Source organism: Melanaphis sacchari, unplaced genomic scaffold (genome assembly GCF_002803265.2).
Source record: "Melanaphis sacchari strain LSU unplaced genomic scaffold, SCAv2.0 Contig48_pilon_pilon, whole genome shotgun sequence".
NCBI classification, from domain to species: Eukaryota; Metazoa; Arthropoda; class Insecta; order Hemiptera; family Aphididae; genus Melanaphis; species Melanaphis sacchari.
Genome location: NW_020271327.1, coordinates 2151555 through 2179236, shown reverse-complemented (window position 1 = coordinate 2179236; position 27682 = coordinate 2151555). Strand labels below are relative to the sequence as shown.

The 27682-nt window shown below is 28.8% G+C and overlaps 2 protein-coding genes across 2 annotated transcripts; one reads left to right on the top strand and one right to left on the bottom strand.

Annotated features, from left to right (window-relative positions):
- Window positions 1-218: 218 nt before the first annotated feature.
- Window positions 219-3069, top strand: LOC112598459 (cyclin-dependent kinases regulatory subunit-like). Its single transcript, XM_025344922.1, has 3 exons — window positions 219-799; window positions 1803-1930; window positions 2893-3069. The coding sequence occupies exons 1-3, from the start codon at window positions 741-743 to the stop codon at window positions 2931-2933; spliced, it is 228 nt and encodes a 75-aa protein (XP_025200707.1). The 5' UTR covers window positions 219-740; the 3' UTR covers window positions 2934-3069.
- Window positions 3070-3393: 324 nt separating this feature from the next.
- LOC112598404 (cartilage oligomeric matrix protein-like) lies at window positions 3394-27682 on the bottom strand. The gene is made up of 23 exons (XM_025344841.1): window positions 27538-27682; window positions 26383-26870; window positions 25957-26312; window positions 21899-22069; window positions 19390-19613; window positions 17182-17359; window positions 17069-17098; window positions 16889-16962; window positions 16751-16811; window positions 15090-15278; window positions 13102-13218; window positions 11362-11462; window positions 9991-10221; window positions 8190-8357; window positions 7453-7557; window positions 7265-7372; window positions 6101-6269; window positions 5798-5975; window positions 4712-4887; window positions 4388-4615; window positions 3948-4219; window positions 3629-3866; window positions 3394-3564 (listed from the first exon to the last, which is right to left on the bottom strand). The coding sequence occupies exons 3-23, from the start codon at window positions 26042-26044 to the stop codon at window positions 3479-3481; spliced, it is 3192 nt and encodes a 1063-aa protein (XP_025200626.1). The 5' UTR covers window positions 26045-26312; window positions 26383-26870; window positions 27538-27682; the 3' UTR covers window positions 3394-3478.

Below are 27682 nucleotides of genomic sequence, written 5' to 3'. Positions count from 1 at the left end.
CTACCGCCGCTCGCCGGTAAACAAATAATAATAAACTAAATAAACAAATAAGTAAACGTTCCACGCGCGCGCGCTGAATTGTTTAAACCAAAACAGGGCGTGTATGAAGTAGGAAACGTTCATGCCGAGCCGTTCAATCCTCGCCGTAGCTAACATCAACCGGTGCAGTCCCGCGACCCGTTTCCATCCACCGAAAACCAACCGCCAAAACCGACGACTGTTGTTGTTCGTTCGTAATTTCGTTTTCGTGTGCCGTGTGCCTGTGTGCTATTGTGCATCTGTACGATTCGTCGTCATAATAATAATAATACACCTCGTCAACCGGTGGTACATTCTACAATAATAATAATAATAATATTACATTGTTTGCCGGGTGCATTGTGCTCGCGTACGTCTAAGTGAAAAGCAAAATAACCCGACGTGTGTTGCGCCCGTTTATGCGATTTAGTGTTGCACTGTCGTTGTGTACCGGTGGTGGAGGACATCTGTTAGTGCTGCAGTTGTGGCGTTTCTTAAAAAAAAAAAGGTAATCCGGCACTATATATTTTATCTCCGTGCACCTACCCATCATCAACTAACTACTTAGACGTGCTGAACAATTATACATCTGCTGCTGCCGCACTGTATAGCGTCGCACGCGTTGTGTTTCTTCGTGATCCTTCGCGTTTTCTATTTTGTGAGCCTAACATCGAACATATCGAACCGTTTAAAGTTTAAAGCCGTACACTGAGTCCGTGACAATGTCCGACAAACAGATCTATTATTCGGACAAATACTACGACGACAAGTACGAATACAGGTTTGTACTAGATATGCAGAAATTGTTTTTTTAATCTAATAATGAGTCGCCAGGTCAACACGAAATGATCAGAAATTCAATTTTCTAAATATGGACGAGACGATTTAATTTATTTTTATAAATACCATTTTTTCCCCTTATTTTTGTTCCTGGAGATATAACATTTTATAAACTGTAAGGAGGATAGATTATAAGACTTATAAGTATTGAAATGCCATAAGGTATGTCTCTTGAGTATTTCAAAATACAATTTTTACATGATGTACCAAGGTAAGCGTTTATAGAAATAAATGTTTGTATTGATTCTGTGTATTAAATAAAATATATACACTATTCTACAATTTTGTGATTTAGATAATAAATGTATTACTTATATTTGTTCATACAGTTTTATTTAATTTAATTGACCACTTGAAGGGTATCTGTAAACAAGATACCTGTAAATTATAATTCAGTTACTGTAGAATCTTTTTATTGATAGGATCTATTTACTAGTCCCTCTGTTCATAATTATCTAGTTGCCTGATTACAATTTATTTTATCTAATATATATTTTTGTGCAAAAGGTTTTTTTTATTTTCATACTTATTTGTATATTCAACCATATTTTTTTAATTTATTTATTTGTGAAAAACTATCTCAATGCACATGAATTATTTTCAAATGCACTAGATATAATAAGTTAATATTGTATTTTTCAAAATATTTATAGAAAGTTAAATATTTTGTTTTTATTTTATATCTTTTTTGAGAGTTATTAGATAAATATTTTTTTTTATGTAAGGCATGAACTAAAAAATGTTGAGAACCTTTGTTATATATATATAATCATAATCCATGTTTGTATTCTAATACCCAACAATTTTAATTATTTTTTTACCAATTACCTACCCAGTTATATAATTTGTATTGTTTCAATAGTTTATTTTTTTAAATTATATATCTATTTTAATCTAATTTAAGTTAAAAGTATTATTTTAATTTTATTATATATTATTTGTAGACATGTAGTGTTGCCTAAAGAGATGGCAAAAAGCATACCAAAAACACATCTACTTTCTGAAGACGAATGGAGATCGATTGGAGTACAACAGAGCAAGGGATGGGTACATTATATGATTCACGAACCAGGTGAGTTTTTGCAATACACTGTTTATATATTAATAATATGTTAATTTTATTTATTTGACATTAAAGATGTTGACTGCACTGCACAAAAATTTTATAATGGTTTATAGGCAGTTAGTTGCTATAATTAATTATTTCCAAAATAATACTGCTTTAAATCTTGTATTATTTAAAAACAATTATTATTTTTATGGCACTGTAATAATGCTCTCTTACATATGTAATAATTATGAAAAACAATTAAAACACTAATAATAATATTATTTTATAATAAATTTATATAATAATAAATTTAAAATACTAATATTTATCTTTAACTTTAAGTATATTTTTTATCTTAATATTTTAGTATGGTAAAATATTGATAAAATAAAGAATAATTACATTTGTTTGTGTAGTGTAGGTATAAATTTTTCTTCAATTTAAATCTGATAGTTTTATCATTGATAAATTTGAATTAAATTCTTTTAGTTGATTTAAATAAAATACTAAATAATCACTATATTCAGATAGCTATTATAATATTTTGTTGCATATGTATACTAAATACAGTAAAAACTTGATTTACCATTAATCTCTGTTATTTGTAATCATCAAAAAAGCAAATGTAACTGACTTCTTAAATTACCTTTGCTGGTAATTGAAAAATTTAAAAAACCACATGTATTCAAAAAATACAAGCAATACTTGTGAACTATCATTAACATAAAAGTACTTGGATGAACCAAAAAATGTATGTTTATTTAAACATTTTTACTATTTATTTATATACTGTAATGAAGTAATAGTTAATCAAGTTTCTATTATGCAAGATAATTTGAATTTGAAATAATGTTTCCTTTTGGTTTACAACAAGATATAAAAGAAAATATTAAATTGTCAATGAGAAATGTATTAAATTATCTATACTTTGAATCTTAATTTTGCTTACCTAATTGAATGATTAATTTATTTTTTTTTTACAGAACCACACATTTTATTATTCAAAAGACCGCGAACCAACTGAACTTTCTACATACCTAAAACTGTTGAATGTCTTATTGAATAATGTAAAGAAGGTAGGGGATGGAAAATTTAGTATTTAAGTATTATAATGTTCTGTTGTATATATAAATCAACGAAAAATGTTGAAAAGTTTCAACTTTTTTCTGAGTAAATGTAATGTTTATTCACTCTGTTATGTTTCAATAATTGAATTTATTTTTAAAATGTAATCATAAATATTTACTCTGTAAGTCTTGATTATTAAATATTTTTATTATTAAATACATTTTTTTTTTTAAATCAAATACTATTCTAGGTTTTTGTAACAAAACAAAAAAAAAACATAAAAAAAATACCTAATGTTTTGATTATTTTTATTGTACAATATAAAATATAACTACTTGTACTATAAGTAATTTTTTTTTAACTTAGGTTTTTTGAAAAATGTGTGTATTTTAAAAATAAATCTAAAAATTAATTGATTAAAAATGCATACTTATTTTATCTATATTAGATTGAAAGGAAGCTTTTTTTTATCATAATTTTAACAATATTAGTACACATTTGTTAGTTGGAAACCCGTCTCGTGTCCAATTGTACTTCTTGTTGTAATTTGGGTGGTAATTCGCGATAAATAGCCTCTGGTATGTTATCTGAAATAATGGTATAATGAATATGATAGCTGGTTTATTGAAAATGTTTTAGTGCGTCGCTTACCATTGCAGCGATAAACCAAATCTGACCATATGATCATTTCTTGAGAGAAACAAAACACTCCTAACCTACCGCCTTTGAAAGTGTAATCAAACACATTTCCCGAATCCGTTACCATATTTTGTCCCTCGAATATTCTCAATCTAATAAGACCAATCTTTGGACGATGCAACAATATCCATCTGTAGGCGGTTTTTCCTTTCCAACCAATGTTTCGCGGATCTTTCCACAGTAGTTTCACCTGTTTTGAAAGTCAAAAAATAAAACAACATAGTGAGTTTTTTTTATACGTTCTCTATAAATTGTATTTTTGTATTCTCGCCTGTTTGTCTGTGCTCTCTGTATTCCACAGAGCGTTTCTCAACATTTGTCCAGGTCCGGTTTCCGAGTGTACGGCTTTGATCTGTATTCCAGGTTCAGCTACCGCTCTGAACGGTGTCGCCTGCCAGTATGTTTGAGTGCCTTTTTTCCACATCACTGTGTAGAACTTATGATTGTCCTGGTAACTGAACACAAAACCTACGTAGTCGTCATCGATGTCGGTATCCACGAAGAATGTACCTTCAAAGTCGACGCCGCCGAACGAGTCGTAACCTATAGATATAGTACACATTATTCATAGTAGTCCTTTGACTGTGTACAACAATACCACATTGGTCGAATCTCCATTTATGTCAAATATTATATTATTTTGTAAGTATAAAATAATGTTACTACAGATAATTCTATAGCACAGAACCAGAAGTGTACACGGATACTGACCTACAGCCAAACCGGGATCGCTGTTCATGGTTTGTACGAATTCGGCTCCTTTGTTGTACACCACCCAATTAGGATCAATTTGCGAATCACCTTCCGGGTCCAGCACCACCGTCTGGTATGTCCTAAAGTCCGTGGTGAATATCTTGGAGTTATTTGGGCAGTTATCCAAATGATTTGGCACCTTATCGTAATCATTGTCGTCCTGACATATGTCCCCGATGCCATTGCCTGTACACGGGGAGAATGCGATTAACGCAAACCGCGAGGTTATTTGATTTTAATGATGGAACGTTTGCAGGATAATAATGGTTACCGTTTACTGACCGTCGAAGTCGGCCTGGTCTGGATTGTACACAAGCATACAATTATCCTGCGTGTTGCCGATGCCATCGCCGTCAATATCTGGATCGCATTCGTCACCCTTCCCGTCACCATCCGTATCTAACTGATTGGAATTTGCTACTTTGGGACAGTTGTCCACGCTGTCCTGAATGCCATCCCTGTGGTGTAGAATTGTTTATTATTAATATTTTACTTCAAATGTGTCTTTTATTATTAACTGTCTAAATTCGAATCATAATCATTTAATACAAGGTCTTCATTAGTAGTTAATATACGAGAATTAGAAAATCTAAAAAATATATAAATTTGATTTTTTCATAGACATTTTAAGTTAATTCAAAAATATTTTTGGGGATTTGTAACTCGTGTATATTAATGTATTTAATGTATATTATTATATTTTATAAACAAATGTCGATTTTAAAACATTTAAATTAATTTTATGTTATTTCCTATTTATAATTTATATCGTATTATTGTAATAATTAAATAGATTACTCTAATAATTTATGGCAGTATATTGATTGTATATCGATAAATCGTCTCCGCTTGGAATCATTTTCGTATATAATAATTTATTATATCCATTATAAAGATTTATTCAAATACTCAAGAACGGTAGGTACAGTCAATTCCTTTTGTACAACAGAACTCTTATTTTCGATTATTTTTATTTTCTTAAAAGTATTGGTAATTTTTATCTTCGACCTCTCAAATCATAAACTAGATTTACTTAGCTATACTAAAATATATTGAAGTTAAAAGTTGAAGTGCATTTCACTGTTGCTCCGAAAGGTGATGCAAAAAAAAATTTGTAAAATCAATACATTTATTATCACGATCAAAATTTAAAATATATTTCATCCCAAAAATGTATTCGCAGGTCACAAACCTCGGAACCATGGGTTGAAGATTCTTAAACTATAAGATATTTTTGTGACAAATAATATTTCAGTCACAAAATTTGACTGAGAAAATGAATATCTAGTCTTATGTATGACAAATCTATTGGATCACTCTATGTTATTATGTATTGGTATTATTACAATTATTTTATTTATGTCGTACCTGTCTCTGTCGATGTCACTGTCGCAAGCATCGCCTATCAGGTCTTTGTCGGAATCTGTTTGCGTCGGATTGTGCATACTTGGGCAATTGTCACAAACATCACCGAGACCATCGCCGTCCGTGTCCCTCTGGTCGGGATTCGCCTTTTTTGGGCAGTTGTCTTCATGATTCAGTATGCCTAAAATGTTTGTCAAAAAATGTAATAATTTATAATTGTATTAACTCTTAAAAAATATCGATGTTGGTATTAATTGATATTTTTCAAATTTATTTAACTAACGCGTATCAATTAATACTACATACCGTCGTTGTCAATGTCCGCATCGCAAGCGTCTCCTATTCCGTCGTTATCTGTGTCGTGCTGATCCAGATTTGGAATGGTCGGACAGTTGTCGCAAGCATCACCTTTTTTGTCTGCGCCGTCTTGATCGGAATCCATTTGGTCCGGATTGGACACCAGGGGACAGTTATCCTGTGCAACAACCGATAAATCAGTAAATTTACTCTGCCACTTAATAACTAATGGACATTGTCTACATCGGAAAATCGAGAGACTTTTGTTATTATTTCAACCTAAAAAAATGTTTTATAGGTACTTTTATGGTGTTCTTTTTGTGCGGTAGACAATGATTAAAATGACTGCGCTTATGGTTTATATTATAAAAGCAAATCTGCAACATTTCTAGGAATATGGAACGTGGTGATGTAAGACAATTAAAAATTTGTCCACCTCGAGCGACACTATTTTCCAAATTGTGAAGCGGTTTAAGTATTGAACCTGCTGTTGGTTTAAGAAATCTGCATGTGTCCGTACACTGTGTACATGAGTGATAACATAAAGTCGGACTAAGTCAAAATTTAAACAACATATTTTATAATCTTGGCTCCACTTCCTAAAAATCTTTACTTTTAACTCAAGATTGTCATTTATTAAATTAAAATTTTTTTTAAAACTATTCGTTAAATTGTAGATTTTTTCATAGAAATAGTATTTTCATATACAATTGAAAAATGATATTTCAATTTTATAGGTATTCATTAAGTGATAACTAGAGTAATATTTTTTAAAATTACTATACCATTACCTACCTACTTATATTCATTTAGAAATAACATTTTAATACTTTTTTGAATAACATTAAATATTAAGTATAAATAAAATATAAGGATCTGTTTTATATAAAAACATATATTAATGAATATTGAATGTGGATACTTTAATAAATGGAAAAGGAATTCAATTCATTTTTTCGTATGTTATTGACGCATTTATATAGTACTACTTGTGTGTTTAATGATGCATTGTAGCATCATTACAAATCATTAAGATTTCACGACAAGCATATATTTATATTATTAATTGACTTCTATTGTGGCTACCTCCTTTCTTTTTAATGCTAACCAAATTTAATATAGCCATAATTTTTTTCTCTGCTGCCAAATATAATACGACTACCATTATCTTACCGGTGTGTTTGGCACGCCATCGTTGTCGGCGTCATCGTCGCAAACGTCGCCTATGCCGTCATGGTCCGCGTCTTCTTGTCCCGAATTGGGTACCCTTACGCAATTGTCCTGTGCCCCGAAATAAACAAAACGCGATCAATAAGTTTTCATTGGTTTTATTTATTGGACAATTATTATACTGCACAAACCTTTTTACACCGCGTGTCATTGCACGCTAAATCAATGTCCGGCCATCTGTCCAAATCCAAATCGGGTCCGCATATTTTGCCGTTTCCAGCCCAGCCCACAATACACTAAAAATATTAAATGACGATAAGTACAGCATTATACTATGAAGTATTTACTAGTCTGTGAGCGATTTACTATACTTATACAGTATACACGTCATGAATTGCATACCTATTCTATTTTTGAATTGAATAGAAATTTAATTTATTTTAATTAAAATTAAAATGTAATACACATACATGTACACTACAGGGTCATAATTTGTGAAATCAGAGTGTGCGGTTGCACTCTTTACTTTTAATATAGTACCTACTAATTAGTCTGCACCCTGCTGAGATAATGTTCAACATTAAATCTTCTTAAATGGTATTTTTATTTTGACATTTATCAATATTGGTAAATTGTCTATTATTATGATTGTTAATTATTTATTATATTTTAGTTTTTAAATTGATTTTTTCTATTTATATTGATGCAATAATTCGGTACATGCGATGTATGGAAATAATTTAAAACAGGATAGTGATGATAGTGTACATATACGTATATCGAATTTTATATGGCTTCTTGAAATTTCAAAATGGCTTGCTTGAAACCTCGTACACCCAAAAAAATCTGAAATGATGCCTCTGCATATACATTAGCAAGCAGATAACTATTCTACAATAATATAGCATTGATACAAAATGATACTTACTTCGCAAGAAAATTTTCCAGTAGTCGATCTAACACATTCTCCATTTTGATGACACGTCGTACCATCCGGACACATCCATGGGGTTTTCTTTAGATTTTCGACTGATAAGCATCCCAATGATTGATTTCCGATGTACCCCGACCGACAGCCACCACAACGATAAGAACCCTAATTAGTGAGAAAATATTAAATAAGAACGGAATTTGTCGAGTTGCTATACACTATACGAAAATTATAAATAAACACAATTCACAAAAAATGTATTCATTATTGATTATTAACATAACATACAAGGTCATAATCAAACAAGAGATAAATCTGGAAATATAGGTACATATGGAATTTTTTTATCATGTATTATGAAATTTAGTATTGGTACCTTTATTATTATTATATATGTTATACAAGCTTTCATAGTGCGAAAATAATAATAATTATACATTTTATAATACATAGACTACAGTATAATATAATAATATAAGATAAATTTATCATAGTAGTTATAGATAGTAGGTACCTATCTTATTGTAAAACTCGACTCATCAAAATTTAGTTAGTATGTGTCTTAAATCATAAGTGGGTCAGAAATTTCACAATATAACTTAAGTTCTGAGTGAAAATAATCAAAAATGACTCCTTATTTAAGTATTATTAGTTAGTTTTTAATTGAAAAAAAAATTGATTTAATTTTGGTATATTTAGTAGACATTTTTACAGTATTTATATTACAGTGACGTATTTATAGGGAAGATGATAGGTCTTTATTTTTACTGATATTGGTTCATATATTGTTTTATATATTTCTAGTGGTATAAAATAATATTATAGAAATATAGAATAAATTATCGGAAATGTTATAGTTTATTTTAATACTTAATGTCGATATATTAGGTAAGCATTTGAAAATATTTTAATCAATGCTCGTAGCCCATACATTGCTAGTGCTTGATTTAATTTAAAACATTTCATTTTGTGAAATATCGTCAATCGTCATTGTTGTTTATAACCATCTAATTATAACCATGCTTCTAATAAGCGTTTGGTTGCTATTTAAAGGTAATAGCCCACTAGTGCGTAGTAAATAATAAACCTTATTATATTATAGGTAGTATTAAATATTTAGTGACTCGTTTAGTATTTCTATGCTGTAAAGTTATAAGTTTAAACAAATATTATATTTTCGTTCGAAGTTTTAATTAATTCTATTAACACAGCAGAATACGGATAACAGATAACATAAACTAAAATACTTGTGTAACTGTTCAAGACTTACAAACAGTTATTGTGATTTTTGTTTAAATTTATAAATCATCTGGTTTAGTGATAAAGTCAATTTATGTGTGCATATAGTATAGTAGGTAAGTAGATTATAAATACTTTATACAACTAACATCTTATATACAATTTTTACATTTATTTTACACAGTTCTTTTCGTCACTATTTTTTTGTTTAAATAAATTAGTTTTATAATTATGTTTGTGTACCTACTTAGTACTCACTGATAGTATCAATCTCAATAGTCTAAGAAATAGTGATGATGGTGACACTAAGTGTGCAACCTCATTTCCTTGGGGAAATTATTTGTTTGCTAATTTACAATCCCTCGGTCTCCATAACAAAATTTTAAATACGCCACTGCAGTATATTAGGTAAATTTATTCGAAAATTTAAATTATTTATATCTACCTTTTTAATTGTATGTAAAACGTAACATAAAATTAGTCTTGTCACAAATAGAAATAATAAACTAGTTTTCGTCGATGATAAGAAACGTGTACGTAATAACGTCGATGATCTCACCTCAGTGTTTATGCACTGCGAGTTAAGCGCACAGCCGCCGTTTCGACCATCGGCGCATTCATCAATGTCCACGCACCGGTGACGACCCTCGTCCGTCCTCCTTGTGCCTTCAGCGCCAATACCCTGGGACGGGCCCACAGTCGTGTAACCAGGTGGACATTGACCGCATTTGTAACCCGGTCGAAGGTTTGTGCACTGTACCCGGGGATCACAAGGTTCGTCCAGATCACACTATAATAATCGAAACGATTCGAATCAGACAAGTTTACATCATTATAACAATATAAAATTTACGATAACGTAGGAATTTGTAGACTTGGTGGTTGCTAAATCCCTTATATATACTTATACAAGTGGTAAAATTTTAACCAATGTCTGCAGTAAGTAGTAAGTAGCAGTGGCGTTTTCTCTGGGTGTGCAAGTTGTGTGTTAACGCCCTAAACATTGATGTCATACATGTGTGTAATATTGTAATTTGTAATTCATATTAGTATATTACATGGTTATATAATTTTATTTACAAAATCTTAAAATAATTGTCATGTAAAAATAATAATATCAAATAATAAACTATTGTTACTATTGTCTATTTTAAGCTCTAAACTCGACCATTCGCCCGCGCCGTCTGCAGCTACGACGCGCAACGGCGTCCAATAAGATTACGCCGATTACGGAATAATATTGTATTATGTTGTGTTTGTGTAGGCCGTAGGGTGTAGCCGTGTAGGACGTTAATGTTTCGAACAACGACTTGTGGTATCTAATATCTCATATTCGTAATTTGTCGTGATATTTTCGGATAACTTCGGTGCCATGTTAATACTAGACCAAGTCGTTGAAAATGAAATTAACGACTAGCCACTACTCACTAGTCTAGCGCTAGCCTATACACTGTGTTTGGACCGTTAGTGGGGATCGTCGCGGCTGCACGTTATCCTGTTTACGTCGTACACTCGTACTGCAAGACTGCAACGCCGATCGTCGAAAACATAATATATTCATTATTATATTAATTTGTACATTTTCAGTTTTATATTATATTTAATTTTATAGATGTTGGATTTGGATGTATTTTTAAAAATTTAAAAGTATTTAAAATAAATAATTTTAATAATATGTTGATTGTTAATAGTTGATACGAATTTATTTTCCGTAAGGGGAGTTTTCCTAATTGTTTTCCTCACACATTAACGCCTAACGCCGAAAGTCAGGAAACGCCACTGGTAAGTAGTATTCATAAGGAATCCGTAGGAAATAATTTATTCTACAATGAGCCCTCTACCCTATTCCTAAGTCCGCCAACCACCTCAGATAGGTACTTGTACCTACGTAAAAACATTGATTTAACGTTTTATCAATGATATAACTCACTTCATCCAGGTCAACGCAGTTCGTTCCGTTTCCAGTAAACCCTACTGGACAACTGCCGCACTTAAAGAAGGGCGGCTCTTCACACGGTAGGCATTGTACACCTACAAAAATCAGATAATAATACTGTACTCTTCGTACCTAACCATGAATACATTGTAAAAATCAAGTTAAATATAAAGCTATTATTATTATATTTACAAAAAAGGTTACCTCAGAGTTATAAGTTGCATGATTAAATTGATAATTTCAATAGGTAATCAATTTAAAAATATTCACAAACATTTTCTAACCAAGTTTTGTCATTCATAAATCATAATGTTAACAATTTCGATGAGACATCTTAAGTAACAATTATATAATTAAGTTTACGTTAAAATACATTTCTTACCCAAATGATTATTCGTCAGTTCCTTATTACGATTTTATAATCTATTCTATCGACTGTCAGTAGATAGTTTTATATTTTAATATAATCAGATAGTCGAGTCGAGGTATATTTACAATTTTTTTTATCGATATCTATAGTGTATTAAAATGTGCAGTTGTTATAATGTATACAATGATATAATAAAACCAAGTATTGGAAGGTAGACACATATAATGCAAATATTTATAACATATAAGCTATTAGTATGAGTCATGGGCGCCCATAGGTAATATTTTAGGGGGGGTCAAAATAAAAAAATTTTCGAAAGTAAGATAGTAAAGATTTAATGTTATTTTTCACATATAAATGTATACACTATACATGCATGTTATATTTTTATTTGTATATATATATATAGTGTATTAATATAATAATTGCCATACGAATAAATAAATAAATATATAATAATTGTCATATGAATAAATAAATAAATAAATAATAATTTTAATAAGTATATAAAAAAATAGAAATTAAATATTATAATTAAGTATATTATTCGGTATCAGTAAATAAGAACTGTAAATTTCTTCGTTTTATTCCAAACATATTAATGACATCCTGAATGAAAGTATCCTTGTTTGCGTTAGGTTAAAATATTTGTAGTACCTATATTGTGATCTTTATAGATTTACCACAAATTATCTGCGATAAATTATTTTACGTATAGGTTATACAGACTACAGAATACGACCTATCTATGATGTTAATATACGATAACAATGAGTATATTTTTATATTTATTTCATATCTTAAAAGTTGATTTCAACAAATAATTTGCCTCGGTAATAAGGTAATATTGTGGTAATATTTTTTCCAGGGGGGGGGCAAGTGCCCTGTCTTGCCCCCCCCAATGGGCGCCCATGGTATGAGTATACGTATAACATATAGACTATAGACACGAAGTACTTAAATTATATATTAATACCTATCATATTGTTTATAAGGCATTCAGGAATATCAAAAAGGAACTTAATACGGAAATATAAATATTATTGTAGGTAGTGCTTATAATTTTATATAATAGGATGGTGGTGGCTTTCAAAGAATAAAAAGTATAGAGTAAGAACTAAAAATAGTTAGTATAAATATGGCATAATATTATGCGCAGTATACGTTAAAATAGGTAAATTATACATTACTAAAATCAAAAAAATCAATTATGTAACAAATTACGAATTCGTCAATTTCTGTAACTTTTCTTATATAAAATATTTTATACATTTTAAACTATTATTTCTCGGTACCAGGGTGATATAATATATTTGAAAAATTTTATACACATATTGATGAGCTATAGAGTATGTTGTACGTACCTGGAGAACAAGGGGCCAAGTCACATCCACGTGGACGGCACCTCTGACCGTCGCCGATGAACCCTTCCGGGCAGGGACCGCACCGGAAACCTTCCACAGTGTCTTGACACCTGACACCTGTAATAGTTCGTTCAGTTACATGTATAACTTATGTCATATAACTATATAATCATATATCATTGACGTATATAAAGCATTAGTTAATACTGACTATAGATCTGATAAAAATAGGGGAACTTTCAAGGGATTTTAACGCTGTTTACGCCTCTTTTATATTTATTCAAACAATAGAACACAGAATAGGATTTTGGAAGACTTCCCATAACCAGCGCAAATGTATAAAAATTATAAAATCCAATGATTCTTAGTTTTGAGGATGGTTACCTAAAAAATTGGATATATTTAGTATTTTTAAAAGGTCAGAGTTAAATATCTTAGTATTTTTAAAATTAAAGAAAAATAAAAATGTATACCCCATACTAGTTTACAAGGAAATCGTTTTTTTTTTTTTGAGTATTTCAAAAATGAATAACCGTAGATACTTCAAGTATCAAACTTAATATTTTCACAAAATATTTATAATATAATTTTATAAAATGAAAAAAATTTAAAAATATTTTGATATTTTTTCTAAAAATATCGAAAAAAAGAAAATGTTGCTTAATTAAAAAGTTTGAATTCTTATTATAACAAATAAGTATTTTAAATACAAATCTGAGTGAAATAAAATATTTAAACGAAGAATAATGATGTTTATTATTTTTTTTAGTTTATAAAATACATTTAATTTAAAAATATCGTTCTTAGATAAGTAATTGAAACTTTTAAGATATATTATTAAATTTTTTATAGACAATAAAATTTTAAATGCAATGTTCACACTAAAAGTTAATTCAATCTACATTGTTTATTCGTATAACTTACTAACAGTAAAATAGATTTAATATCAATATAAATATATCATAATATATTATTAGTTAAGTATATACAAAAGCAAAAGGCTGTTTTCTGTATAATTTTTCATAAAATGTAATGATTTATCATTGAATACAAGTTTTAACGTATATATTTTCATAACTTGTACAATGACGTGGTAAACTCGATATCTACTGTATGTCTGTACAGCAAAATACTTATCTACTTTTCTACTTTATTAATCAACTTTTATAATGACTACTTATTTTACTTTTAAAAATTCTGGATTAAATATACCTATTGGTGGTTTAAGTTATAATCATTTTCAAATGAATATTGATTTTAGATAGACCCAATAAATTAAAAAATATAAATCAGTTACTTTATTTTATACTAATATTTTAATTTATTGATATAATTTTATAATAAAATTACCGTGTATGAAGATGTCAATCTTTCTATAGTGTTTATCATAAAATTATGAAGATATTCATGATAGGTATTCATTTATTGAATGAAAATCGCAAAATATTGTTAATACTCCAAAGAAAATAATAAAATAAAATTATTAACTTAATCTAAAAAGTATATTTTATTATGTTTAAAGATCTTAGCAATTAGTGTGAAGTAAATACTTAATACATTGAATAATATATATAAAATATTTATTTTTTGCGGGAGGTTTTTTGAATATTTTTGACGTGGGCTAAGTCGCTCAAGTATCTACTATCTTAATGGTCTATGATAATTATCTAATGTAAATCTACGCCGTAAATCGTTATTGGAGATGTATTTTGTATATTGTAATATAAAATATTTAAGAAAAAAAAAGTTATATGAACAAAAATAATTGTTTTATTCATTTTACAGTAAAAAAAAAAAATAAAAATAAAAATAATAAAAATATAAGACCAGTATTCATTTTGAGAAGGGGCTTTGCCAGAGAAGAATCAGTTCATAATCTTACCGCTTTAGAGATTTTAGTCAACCAATAGGACGTTTTATAAGTAAACAGTCTATAATTATGTATATTATTGTATTATACTAGTGCGAAGCGCATAATTTATAAATACCTGGAGCACATGGTTTCACTGCGCACGTCCGGCCTGGTTTGCACATCTTTCCGTCACCCACCAGTCCTTGCGGACACCGGCCACACCGCGGTCCGTCGGGCGTGTCACGGCACTCCGCTCCGGGATAACACACCGGCGGGTTGCTATTGCAACTAGGTTTCGGCGGCAGAGTCGGCGTGTTGCCACCACCTGTCCAATACCGATTATTTAAATATAGTCTAGGTATTATGTGATTTTTACTCGTTTTTTTTTCATGCTTATCAAGATAAATATATCGGAATATCTACGCCGGAAACGGCGCAAGTCTACTGTATAGGCACTACGGTGACAATAAATTATACTATATGGTCATCGTGAATACCGCCAGGTGAATTAAAATTTATAGGGGTTTTATGAAAAAAAGCGTAACATCGAGTGTTTTACTATTAAAACATCGTCATCGTTATTTTAGATGTTTAGTATATTTTAAATCCTACATGCTATTTTTCTAAATGAGTAACCAATAGTTCTTGTTTGAAATATTTATAATTCAGTAAGTAGATTTCATGTTTCATGCATTGAATATTTAGTTATTGATATGTGTTTCAATTTTTACATCCATGGTTTTAACTAATAGTATGAAAAGAGTATAATCTATACAGTTGTGCACTTGTGCTTGAAGTCATGATGTACCTGCCTAGTAATCAGGAAACATGTTTACTGAAAAAGCCTAAATTTGATTTTATTAGAAATATGACATTTTAATAAAAAAAAAATGACGACAATGTAATTAAAATATTTTATATTATTGTGTATTTTTTAGATAAAATATTATTTTTATTATTTTTAATAAAATATTTGAACTTAATGATGTATGAATCTTAATTTGTTATTTATTCATGGGTTTCTAAGTTGTATTAGAAATATTAGAAATATACTTTCATTAGGAAAAGATGAAGGGTTTTAAGTAAGAGTTATAAATAATAATTAATCTAACCTTGCAGTAGAAAATTTTCTAAATATTTACTAAAAAAAAAACAAATTGTTCATATATTTAATTAAAGAATATTGTTTTTGATATTTATTTTTAACTTGGTTATTAATTATTTTCAAAGTTTTAAAAACAAATTTTCGTCGTAATTTTATAAATAGATAATTATTTTATGTTAACATTGTTCGATGCATAATTTTGAACTAGTCCTCAATAAGTTTTTCTCTTGTTATTTATATTAAAAACAATATAAGCTATAGTAAAATAATTAATCACACTAATAATAATATAGAGTATTCATATTTCATAGGTATCTATATTCCCAAAGACCAGCCTTGGACAAAAAATATACATTAAAAAATACATACTACTCCACAATTGTATAGATACAGTACGCTGACCAAGGCTGGACTTGGGTGGTATTTGATCAAAAAATAAAAGAATACTTTGTAAAAAAATAAAATAAAAAAAAATTTATTTGCGTAAAAGAACAACGGTGCAATAGGTTACAAACGGTTACTAAATCTGATTTTTACGTATATTAATGAGACGTTAGTATAAGTAGTATATATATAAAAAAATAAAAGTCGTTTTTTAAGTATGTGTGCTACTAATTATTAAATTATATAAATCAAATAACTAGAGTCGAAGTCCAGCCCTGGATCACTGTGATCCTACGTTTTCCTCATACCTGGCCTGCAGAAGTCATCACACTGCTCAAGCAATTGACGGAGTCTATAGATCTCGAGTCGCTATAAAAATTTTCAGTTAAATTAATGACTAAGTTGTTTTAGTTTAAGCTCTCAGGTTTTTGTTTAATTCCACTCACTTGGGCTTCAACGTCTTCTCTTAGCTTTTTGACCATCTGCATCAGTTCTTGAATAGTTTTTACGAAAAACAGATCTAAAGACACAATTGGTTTTATTTAATGTCGTATACTGTGTACTATCACTATACATTCTATAAACTATGTTTAATGGTGTTAAAATATGTTTCTTTATTTACTCACCATCACAGTCATGATTGATCGGAATATCGCCTGAAATTCATAAATATATGTGATGAAATACAAAAATAGTATTATAATATGTATTTCATATTATTATATATTTTGAAAATTACCTCTTCCAATACTTGGCATTCGAATTCCTATTTCGGTAACTGGAAGTGGTTGTGGTTGTATCGCAGGCATTTGCTCTACGTCTGAATTGTCTTCAATAGTTGGACATTTTTGAGCTGTTAAAGTAGTTTTCCAATCTGTTTCTGGGAATACTTGAATTTCGAATCTTTTTTCATGCGTCTACAAGATTATAAAATAGACATTTATTAAAATAAACTTAAAATAGAACTAATAATTATTAAAATAAAATCAACTAAAAGTTACAATTTACAACCATTGGCGGTAGAATTAATGTGACGCAAGACCTCTTTGAATAATCTAAATTTGTTTTACTACATTTCGTTTGAATATTTGCACATTTAAATAAAATATATGAAACCTTTTATTTTAAATAAATTACGAGTGATCTATATCACTGTATATTTATTATTTATTTATAAATACAACTAATATGTATAGCAAGATCTCTAAAGTAAATTATAAAATATAAAGATAGATGGAATTTCGGATGAACTAAGATCCACTCAGAATCGTTTTTCAAATACCAATTATTGTCATGTTCGTATTAAATATAAGAATATTCGCTTATACACTACTTTCACTTCTACTATGTATTAGTGTAACAAGTTTTTTTAAAGTTAAACTTAAAAAAAAATCTAAAAGGTACTCTGCTATCTGTATATTATGAGCGAAGAATGTATCTTACATTGAGTAGGTCACTATAACGAATGTGTTAAATTACAATTAAATAATATACCATGGTAAACGAAAAACGATTTTTAGTAAAGACAGACTTTCAGTCTATAATTCTAAGGATATTTTTACAGTTTATATTGCTATTATAGTAATTTATAAAAAATACTTGTGTGTAAGTGTTTTTAATATATATTTTTAAATTCCTATAAATTATAAGATTTATAAGAAATCTGAATTTAAAATGTTAAGCTTTTTGTTTTTGAATAAGTAAAAAAATTCAAAAATTTAAAATACTTATAAATAACATAAAAAGTGTTTCGGTATTTAAAAAAAAGTTTTTTGTTTAAAAAGTGGAAATATAAATACTTGTAGGTAATTTTATGCAAAAATTATTTTTTGTTAATGATAAATATTAACTAGATGACATCTAGATTCAATTTCCTACAAAAACTACTTTCAAAGTTGAATAATGAAGCATTTTTAATGTTATTAAATGTAACGTCAGACACAAAATAAACATATCAAAAACCACTAAGAATTTAATATAACTTTTTTGTTTATCTTTTAGATCATTAAATAAACCTTAGATACTGTATGCATTATATAACTTAACTAGTATACAGATGTATGTAGTAATAAGGCACTAATATATTTAAATTCGTACCTATGAATTGTAAATTATTATATGTTTATTTTAATGTGTACCAATGAACCTATCCTTATGTCACAAAAGATGTAGAGGATATAAATTATTGTATAACTGCAGGAAACAATATGATCATTATATTAATAAAGGAAAATAGTCACAATATATGGTCATCAACATTCAACGAATTACCATATGTTAGTTCGTTTGTACTATCTATTTATGGCAATGAACTATATAATGTCTGGTTTGAAATCTATATCGTATAATATGTAATGTGTAAATAATAGCATGTTAAATTTTAGATTGAAATTTTAAATTTTATGTATCTTATAAATCAAATTCTTATACTCTTTATGTAATATTGTAATTACGAGTATTAAGTTATATTTGATGCTTAATTAAGCCAACATTTAAATGATATATTGTATCCATGTGGTTAAAATGCAATTACCTACAACGAAAAAATAGTTATAAAATATACATTTTTTTTCTGTCAATAGAAATAAAAAGCACGAAAATTATACTTAATTTTATGTTTTACTTTATCCGACTTAAAATATCATATACTTGGATTAAAATCGGTTAAATAAAATACAGTTTGATTCTATTTTTATTTCCATAAGTATTTAGGTGTTAAACGTGTGGTTAAGTATTTAAATGTTTATTCACTGTACATTATTTTGATTTTTATGTTATTTTTAGATTATTTTTAATCTCCAGTTCAAAATAATATGACTATTTAAATGTTTTATGAATAAAAAAATCATTTTTTTAGTGTATACGAATTAAGCTTATTAATTAATTTTAATTTTTAAACTGTACATGTTTTTATTTTATTTTTAATATAAGTTTGATAAATACTTACCATCTGTAAATGAGGATCCTTCATGTCGAAATACACTTCTCGTAGAGTCTTAGTTGTCTGCAGTGTACCGAAGTGCTCGCAGTTGACGTACAAAGTCATTGTAGCTCCTGGTTTTCTCTGATCCACGGCCAATATAAGGGTCTTTGATGACATATTGTTACTCAAAGATTTCACATTATAGTACTCAGTTTGTGTATCGCCATTACTCTTGGTTGATACGATTACTATAAAAATGTGTATAGTATAATTTAATTGAAAAAAAAAAATCGCTTATGGGTATTTTAAAAATATCGTGAGTCTATAGGTCTAGTATAAATTTTGAAACTAAAAATGTCATCGACTTAAATTATTTTTTTTAGAAAGTCAATAAAAATTATTAATTTTTAAAACTCACTTAAGACATATGGTTTTAATTTTCGATCCTACAATATAATTTTATTATTATCTTTATAATAATATAAATCATGAATACATCATATTATTATAGTTAAAATATTTCTTTAACTACCTAATAAACTGAATTTAATATAAACAATTTTGAAATCAAAAAATATATAAATAAATAGAACAGTTATCGTCCCACTAGTATATTATTGAATACATTAAATATTTTACTAACATTCAATTTGTATGTATTTCATAATTATATGCTGTCAGTACGATATAATACTTTATATGTTATTCAAATTTCACTACAATCCGTGTTTATTTACGGTCTAGACAATGGGCTTCTCCGGAAACCATGTGTATTGGTATTTTTTCCTCACTTCACTCACGTACTTGGAGATTTTTTTCTGTCTCTTGTTCGTCAAGAACTTTAATAGGCTAGTATAATGCGCGAGATGTCGTGGGATTGTCCGGTGGTTTATCCATTTAAGGACGTATGTCTAACTGGATCTTCAGAAGAATTTGCCGAGATCACTGTTTCTTTTTTATCCTTTTCCTTAGTTTTTTTTTTTCTGATGGTATAATATACCATATCTATAATATATATTATATCAAAAAAGTAAGAGAATATTCTATAAGAATATGTCATTCGCATTTGTACCAATAATCTACAAATATTAAATTCTTTAATACAAATTTCAAAGTTTATTACTCAGATAAATTTAAAATAGTAAAGTATTAAAGAAAATAAATTTTTATATAATATTATTTTGGATCATAGAAGAATTTTAGACGTTTAAATGTGTAATACTTTAACCATAAGCTTGAGAACTTGATAGTGTTGTATTCTTCAGTAAAAATAAAACAATAATTCATCTAATAATTGTAAAAACCACGATAAGAAAAACTTTGTTTTGAAAGTGTTTTAAATATATGTAGGTATTCTATATACTTTATGTAATGACTTCGAATTTTATTATAACATATAAACATATTAAGTTACATAATATATAGGTGAAATTACTTCCAGGGCAACTTCAATAAAAATAAATGCTATATAATTAAAATTACCCATTGGCTATTCATATAAATAATATAGCAGTTCCTATTATGGTAAGAATCATTTATTATAAAATGAGTCACTAAAGAAATGCAGTCCTCATAAAAAAAAATATATGTATAAATACTAAATAAGCCAGGACACATTTTTGAAACTAACGGTTAATCAGTCCATAAAATAAAATTTAACAAGACAATTGATGTTTTTTAAGAGAATTTAATTCATAGCATTCTATTTTTTTGTCTTGCATTTTATAGCTATTAAACAAACAACAAATTAAATCAAAACAGTCGAAATTTTCGACAACTGCGAGATTAATATTTGATTTAAAAGTAGGTACCTAATAAAGATAAGAAATTAAAAAAAAAAAACGAAAATATGTAAAATAAGATACTTATAAAAATAAAAAAAAAACAAAATCTTAATAAGTGTAATCAAAACCGTTGAAACATGCTACTATTACATAATTTATTTCACTAGAAAATATAGAAGTTTATGAAATTTTTTAAATTTTTATATACACAAAGCTATATTTTTATTTACATTATAGACGGCTGTTTATTCATCTGTATACAATTGTTGCATTATATTATATATGATAATAAAATACGCGTGCATGAAACTCGAGTAACTCAATACAAGTGTCCAGTCGGTACAGAGCACATCATATCGGTTCAACACAAAATACTAGAGGAACATAATAATATCACGTTCGATATACATGCCGCTACCTAATAGTAATTTAAAAACTGTTGAAAAAAAATTGCGGTAATTTTATGTAAGGTATTCTGCAAATACGATGCTATTGATTTACATAGAGATAATAATATATATATATATATATAAAATATTTTTCAGATCATCGAGCAACGGATTCAGTACGACAAGCCTACACACGGTTTATACTGTTTATAGTATATACTCATACACAACCTACGCACCAAGTATTATACGATCAACGACGGTAGTGGTTTTAGGATAAAGATTTATTACGTCTGATTTTTTTTGTTTTTTGTTTTATATACAATATCAAATATCGTAATACACCTCTTTTATACATACCTTGTCCTTCGGACCTATCGATCTTTAGCACGAACTGATAGTAACCGGGAAATTCAATGGTGGCAACGGTTTCGGGTTTGCGGCGCTTCCGTCCGTTTGGCGATCCTTCGTCTTTGACCACTATTGTAAACCTATCGCTAGATACCGCATCTTCGACGGCTTTCGTGGCTTCTGTAGAACACAAATTATAAAGATATTATACATTAGTTATACTAGCATTTTTGTTCCTCAAATCGTCATTTTATTACGCATGTATTGTATGTGTTTGACAAGACCTTCAATTTTGATTTGTCGGCGTAATATAACCGTTAGGGAAAAATTTAAAATACATTGTGTCAACAAATAATGAAAAGTAAATTGTATTGCGAACAAAAATATTCATTGAAATAAAATAATTTGTTTAGTATAAGTGTAAATGTGTATTTCTTTACGCATTAGCTTGTCCCACACGCGTTCTGCACACATGGTATGTGTTGGTGTATTCAATCAGTCATCAAACGCGTCAGTTAATAACTTAAACGTAAATTATTTTCATTTATAACGATCAGTGTGGTTATTGTGTAAACGATAGATTTGCCAAAAGTTCTAGTTAAAGCTGTGGTTCTACCGGCTATCACGACATTCATAAATTTTAGTCATGTGTACCAAAAATAAATCACGCGTCCAAGTAAACATCCATCAAAGTACGAGTAAGTATATTACGGTTAGGTGACCCACATATAAAAGTTATTTTACGTTAAATTAGTACAATAATGAGTTCGTTTAAATGGCTCATGATAACATATTAATGTCTTTTTAAAGTGAAAATGGCTTAGATACAATTAAAATAAGAATATGTAATTTTTTTGTTCCATATCTAGAATTTATTCCTATCCTATATAATATTACATATATTACAACAAAATGTAACTCCTTTACTACCTACCATTTTTTAATAAGTGTTGTTATTTTTAATATTTTTATCGTATTACCAACAATTTGAATGTAAATTAAATTTTCTCAAAAATTTAATAAATCGATTTTTAATGTTATTAGTAGTTAGTATTAAGTAATACCTATGCGAATTTTGATTACTCAGCTAGATAATGATTTAATTAATTTATATATTTTATTAATTGTTTAAAAACTATTTATTACAATATAAAATACGATTTGTAAAGAAAAATTTATCAAAAATTATTTAGCTCAGTGATCACATTGTTAAATATTTATTTTATTTTCATAAATTATAAATACAAGTTACACTATGATTCATCATTTTCTCAAAAAAGAATTTAGAAACTCAAGTTTTAACTAAATTTTGTAATAAATGTAAATACAATGTCGGTATTTTATAGTTTGGATAGACGTCAAAATAAAACTTGTTTTTACACCTTTAATGCCATTTAAGATTAAGCTATTAATATCTTTACGAATTGTAAACAATTTTATTATCTTCCATATTCAGTAATACATATAAAGACCACATTTGAATTTAAAAAGTAGGCACCTACAAATCGTAATATATTATATAATAAACAAGATTTTTTAATTATTTTTTTATGTCGAAGGATTGTTTTGATATTTTTATTTTTATTATATTTTATAAAAAAATACTTAATACTTATTTAAGTTGCTTAACAATTTTCTTTTGAGAATGTTATTATTTTTTAATAAATAACAAATGGTTATATTTAAATTATCTATAGCTTTAAATAAAATAATAAAATAAGTATTTATATTGAAATAAAATCAATTCCGATCCAAATAAAATTAAAAATTTTTCACTTTTTCAGAATGATCAAATTAAATAAATATAAAAAAAATATATAAACTAATTGTTTTAGAATACCTATCCTATAAATAAAAATATTTCTTAGTTATAGTTTTATTGTAGGAATTTCGATTTACTAAAAAAATATTAATCACTGTTCAATTTTATTAGAGCGTAAAATTCTATTTTTTATGTGCAATTATTAAGTTATATTTTAAAAGATAAATAATTACCATACCAAATTCACAAAACGCAATAGTAAAAAGTAGGAATATTTTTCGAATAAACAATATTCATTTTTTAGCATATCTATGAATATTATAAAACTATATAAATCAAATTTAAATTACATACCAATCTTTGATTTTATATTCGTCGAAAGTTGTTTTTTTATTACACATAGATACATTCGTGTTTGCATAATAATTTATTATACGAGTATTCATATCTATAATTAGAAGTTTAGATCTGCTTGTCATCGTTGTCATATTAATCATATCTTAGGTACTTCAGGATAAAAAATATTAGTTATATATTATTAAATTTGTCTGTTTGTGTTTTACATGCATACGTATATACAGTATATACGTATAATGTAATATATACAATCTAATTAAAATAAATCATAAATATATGTACTCTGGTATAACTATAATAGATATTAATAATATTAATATACAGGCTAATTCATTTATCAAACAACAATCATTATTTCAAGATCTATAAATGTTTTTAAAAATATTTTTTTACATAAGTTTTAGTCAAAATAAAATATTATTATTTTTTTTTTAAATAATACTATTTTTTTCATGATAATTTTTTAACTTTTTAACTTTTTTGAATAAAATCATACATTGTAAATCTTATTTTCAGAAGCAAAATATTTTTTGAAGTATTTTGATGCTTAAAAGTGGGAATTCAGAAAATTATTAGTTTTTGAATTATAAGTCTTAAAAGTTTTGGTGCGCAAAGTGGAGTAGTGTGGAAATACACTCAAAATGTTGGTCTACTACTTCAACAAATATTCTGCTTCAAAATATGAAATTAAAAATGTATGTTGTCATTCAAAATAAAAATTAAAACAAATTATAAGGATAATATATATATTTTTTTTTATTTCATCTATAAGTGATGTAAAACAATATTTTCAAAAACGTTAGTAGATTTTTAAATAATGAGTGTTCAATACAAGAATCATTCAGTATATGTATAATTATTTAGTATCATTCATACATTAAAGATAGGTCCAACGAATATAAATAGATAGACTGAATTTACAACATTTTATAAGAATTTATTGATTTACAAAGTTATGAATAAACTTACAATCATCCTCAATACACCCTAAATTTAATTGTTTACATTTCGAAATAGTTTATTAATTTGTATAAATTTATAATATTTTCATTTTTAATTATTGTTTAATCCGAAATATACATTATAAAACATGTACCTATATAATAAAACATGATTGCTTAATCTCATAGTTGATTTGTTATTTTTAATCATAACAATTAAAATTTACTAAAAGTCTTAAATAAAATGTATTTACACACGCGAGTTAAATGACTAGGTACTTAAAATTTAAAAGAAGTCGCTTACTTTTATAGCTTATTGTTAAATGTGTAAAATATGTACCTGCAGCAGTAGGTACAGGGTTGTGTTGAGAATTTATTTTTAGATGGGGTTAATATTTTCGAGTATAGATAATTAAATTTATCAGAATAGATACTTATAATAACAAAATTTTGAGAGTTTTCTTTTTTGAAATGGGAGAGTTGGATATTATATTTAAATGTTCAAAACATTACGCCCTTTGAAAATTTCTAAGACCTTAGTATACTGTACGAATACTATAAATATAGACTTTCAGTACGGCCGTTATACCTGTACTAAAAACATGTATTATCTACATAAAATTAATATGGTAAAAAATTAGTATAAACACCGGTAAAGAATCAGAAATGGCCTACAGTAGGGTTTTTGGGCCCTGCTAAGACTGCACAGTCCACCCTTCGCCGCTGTTGGAATTCAATGTAAAACGCGTCATAGCGCACGTTAAAAATTTAATACGCCTGTAGCACAGTATCGTATTTAAAATCGTGGCTATCTCATATGTTTTGAGATAATAATTTTACCTAGATTGATTGTTATTTTTTTAGCATCATTCGGGGTAGGGGAGTGGGTGGAGGGCGAGCCGTGAGATCCCGCGTCGTACCCCGATTCTCACGTATAACGAAATAAACCCTTGCGGTCTCATCACTATGATGTCACGGGCATTCCGGGTGTAATCACACATACGTACCGTTGTCGACGGAAGCGGCGTCGGCGCGGGCGTTGAACACCAGTAACGCGCCGGCAGCAAGAGCGACGAAAATCGCCGTTGCCCTCATTTCGCGGTAGTCGTGATGACGGGGTCTTGGGTCCTGGAGCCTGGTGGTCCGCGAAGAGTCGTTGTCGCCGTGATCGCCGCCGCCGATGTACAGCCGGTGCAGCGCGCGTGAAACTGTACGGCGCCGCGGCTCGTGTGGCTCGTCCTGAGCGACCTCCTACTCACAAACCGGTCGACGGGGTCCGTCTGCGCGTACAGAGCCCGTTGCATCAGGCGCGCACACGCGAGTGCGAGTGTGTTGGATTCGACGATAATGATGTAGGTATACGCTGTTATAATAACGAAAAATAATAAAAAAATAATGACGATGATAATAATAATAACGATACGATACGATACCAGCTAATGGTAATGGCACCGCTCTCGCGCGCGCGGAACAGGCGCCTACGCGCGAAATGTAACCGCCATACGTCATGAGCGAGCAGATGGTCGCACTCCATTATAATATTATTATTGTGTGTTTGGAAACGCGCGTGATGTCGGGCTATAATGTCATTTGTTTAAATTTTTTTTTTTCACATTCGTCCAAGGACGAGATTTCCACTCTTCGGCGTTATACTTTTCGTCGATCACACAGCTAGTCGACTCTACACGCACCATATAATATCATATTGTGTATCTACTCGTATTAGCAGCAGCTGCTGCATCGCCACGGCACGCGCGCGTGACACTCGTCTGTGTTTAACGACGGACCGTCGTTGTGGCGACGTTTTGCGAGCGTGGTGTGAACACGTCTGACTTCGGGTTCCGATTTCTGATCGGTCATACGACTCATAGACCGGGGCTGCTATACACGGCGTATTCCGCCGCGTATATCTGCACAATATCTAAAAAAAAAATTATTAACCCCCCTGGATTATTTCATCGATAATACAAACATAATTGCATTACTGCATTCGAATAGTACAAATTTATTTATTGAGTAGGTAATTAAAGTAAATAGATAAAATATTGAATGTCTTTTTATTAAATATCGGATATAATAATTGTTATCATAAAATTATGGTATAAATGAGACGTTTTTCGTCACCAGTATAGTTCATCTTAATTGAAAACAACGTACAATTAGCAGTTTTCGTTTTTATTAAATCCGGCGTTCGTACGCCAAAACGCAAGCCGACCGGCGTTTTCCGCCGCGGATGAAAACGCGGCATATAACATCCGTCGTGTATAGCTACTTCGACAAAAGACAACGAATCTTGAATACGTCGAAAAACGTTGCGGAACACGCTACGTTCGAAACGCGGCGGAGTACGCCGTGTATAGCCCCAGTCTTAGCCACACGTGTGCTGACTGCAAGATACACTTGATAATCTCGGAAGACGCGCAATGGTTAAACTGCCCGCGTGGTTAGAAACCATAAGTCATTAATTACCATATATGGCTGTATATTACAGTATAAACAATCGAGTCGACTGCGATGACAAACGAACATATGGTATACCGATTTCAGGTGTCGCTGTTAAAATAATCATACTTATGTATCGTACGCACCTGCAACTTTATTTTGACCATTTTTGTATTATATTGTAATTGTGTTTTTAATTTTATCCGACATTGATTTCAAAACGCCTGTGTGAAAAATCGTGACCCTGCATTTTCAATATTTTTCAATTTTGTGTTAAATTTTCAAGGTTTT

Excerpts from the sequence above, each read along its gene's own strand:
- LOC112598459 (XM_025344922.1), top strand. The coding sequence starts at position 741 with ATGTCCGACAAACAGATCTATTATTCGGACAAATACTACGACGACAAG. Across the intron at positions 800-1,802 it reads GACGACAAGTACGAATACAG|ACATGTAGTGTTGCCTAAAG; the intron begins GTTTGTACTAGA and ends TATTATTTGTAG. Across the intron at positions 1,931-2,892 it reads TTATATGATTCACGAACCAG|AACCACACATTTTATTATTC; the intron begins GTGAGTTTTTGC and ends TTTTTTTTACAG.
- LOC112598404 (XM_025344841.1), bottom strand. The coding sequence starts at position 26,044 with ATGAGGGCAACGGCGATTTTCGTCGCTCTTGCTGCCGGCGCGTTACTG. Across the intron at positions 15,279-16,750 it reads TGATGACTTCTGCAGGCCAG|GTGGTGGCAACACGCCGACT; the intron begins GTATGAGGAAAA and ends GGTATTGGACAG. Across the intron at positions 4,888-5,797 it reads AGTGACATCGACAGAGACAG|GGATGGCATTCAGGACAGCG; the intron begins GTACGACATAAA and ends TCTACACCACAG.